Below are 1,954 nucleotides of genomic sequence, written 5' to 3' on the forward strand. Positions count from 1 at the left end.
AAAAAAAAAAAAATTGAAATAGTTAAATTGAGCATTTCCTGACTTCTCTCTCAGCGTTAAATTTTCTGCCGTTTCCGTTGGAAACCTTAAAGCTGCCATGGAGCACCACTCCTGTCCATGGGGTGAGGGACGTGGTGGTGGCCCCTGGAATCCTCCACCACCTAGAGTGTGGAGCTGGCTGTCCTAGGAAGTGGGACCCTGCCATAGGCTCACAGAGTCGCGCTTTTGGATGCTGCTGTGAACACAGACGGATACCAAGCCTACTGTGGGCCTCTAAGAGCAGCGAGTGAGGCCAGTATGAAATGTCGGCATGGTGGCATGCAGCTGGAGTGCTCCAGTTCGGTAGGCTGAGGCAGAGGATGGCATGCTCAAGCCTCACTTAGGCAACGGAGCGACTTAGTGAGACCCTAACTCAAAATGCTAAAGAAGGGCTGGGATGTGTAGCTACTTGCAAAGGCTCTGGGCTCAATCCCCAGGACTGAGGGAAAAAGCCATTCTTTTTACTGCAACAGAGTAGTATGTGCATCCAGAGTTAGTAGCTGAAGCAGTAGGGTGGGCTGGTGGTGCCAGAGCCCCTTCAGATGTAAGGCGTGGCTGACGCGGGGCTGCTGGCCTGAGGCCCTGGTCCCGGGATTCCTGGCTGGCTGAGCAGGTGCTGTGCATTTTCACCTGAGAACCCAGAAGCCCTGTGCTTGGAGTGAGCGGCTGCTGAGCAGTGGGTGCTAAGGGCATCGTGACAGTAGCCCGTGGCCAGTGTTGCTCCCGACCCAGCGTGTCAGACCGCAGGGCCGCCCTCTTCGTGGGATAACCGCTCCCAGCTCCCCTTAATTCGGAGGACAGCTCAACGCAAGACTGCTGCGCTGCAGTGAATCCAGGCAGTCTGTAAATTTTGCAGAGAAATTTTGTGTGTAATGAAGAGTGTGTTCCTGGGACTCTTGTAGAAAGCAGTCATGTCATCTACCCGCTCCCGAGGCAAGTGTGCCAAGGACCCGGCAGCCTCCAGCAGTCTCCACTTTGGTCCTGCAGGAGGTCGCTGTGCAGTGGCAGCACCAGGCCCTGCTCTGTTGGCTGCAGTAGATTGGGAAAATGCAGGGCAGGGATGTTTTGGGCGGACACTGAGTCCAGAGCAGGGGTTGGGGATCAGGGCTGCCTCCGCTGAGAACACAGCAGGTATAGCAACACCTCTTAAGTAGTAATACCTCGTAGACACTGCTGTGGTACAGGCAGCACACGTGGCGTTTTCCGTAGCAGTTAATATTTATTGATTTCTCTCGGTGTTGGCGTGGTGCACACACCTGTCATCCCGGCACTCCGGAGGCTGAGGCTGGAGGATCATAATGGGTCGGAGGCCAGCCTGGGCTACTTAAGGAGAATAGTTACTCTAAAGTACATAGCAAGATCCTGTCCAAAAAAAAAAGGATTCTCTTGGTACCACTGCACGGCATGTTGTGATGAATTCCTGCTCACAGAAACCAAACGATCCCTGTCACAGTTGAGGGTACCAATGGCTCAGGGAACACGCCAGGGCCAAGTGCTAGGAGGTGGGCCAGTTGGGGTTCCGCTTTAGGGCTGCAGTCACCACAGCTGGATAAATCCTTCAGGCTGTGGCCTGAGCCGCGTGGGAGTAGTCATTCATTTCCTCACAACCGCCTTCGAGGCCCCTTCCCAGAGTATCAGCTCAGATCCTGCTGCCTTGCCCTGATGTGCTCTGCCCAGGAGCCTGGCAGGTGACAGAGTTGGGGTCTCCCTGGCACCCTCCTGTGCCATTTGGCCAACCCCAGTTTGCTGTTAACTTTTCGGTGGTTTGTTACACTAAGTGCACACTTGGCCTTCTCTCTCCCTCTCCTGGCTTTGTTTCAGGGAACATCATTAAGAACGAAGCTTTGTACAGAGCCAGGATCCATCCCCTCTCCCTCGGCTCACTCCTGAGTCCCTCATGTCTGGAGACCCTCGT

At 54.6% G+C, this 1,954-nt stretch overlaps 1 protein-coding gene across 1 annotated transcript in view; it reads left to right on the forward strand.

Annotated features, from left to right (window-relative positions):
- Neil2 (nei like DNA glycosylase 2) overlaps positions 1 to 1,954 on the forward strand; it is a 9,382-nt gene that overhangs the window by 6,327 nt on the left and 1,101 nt on the right. The window contains exons 6-7 of the mRNA XM_023714637.1: positions 279 to 342; positions 1,629 to 1,952. Coding sequence (XP_023570405.1) covers positions 279 to 342; positions 1,629 to 1,952 — 388 coding nt within the window. The remainder of the gene's footprint in view (positions 1 to 278; positions 343 to 1,628; positions 1,953 to 1,954) is intronic.

This window comes from Octodon degus, unplaced genomic scaffold, assembly GCF_000260255.1.
Source record: "Octodon degus isolate 3935 unplaced genomic scaffold, OctDeg1.0 scaffold00036, whole genome shotgun sequence".
NCBI classification, from domain to species: Eukaryota; Metazoa; Chordata; class Mammalia; order Rodentia; family Octodontidae; genus Octodon; species Octodon degus.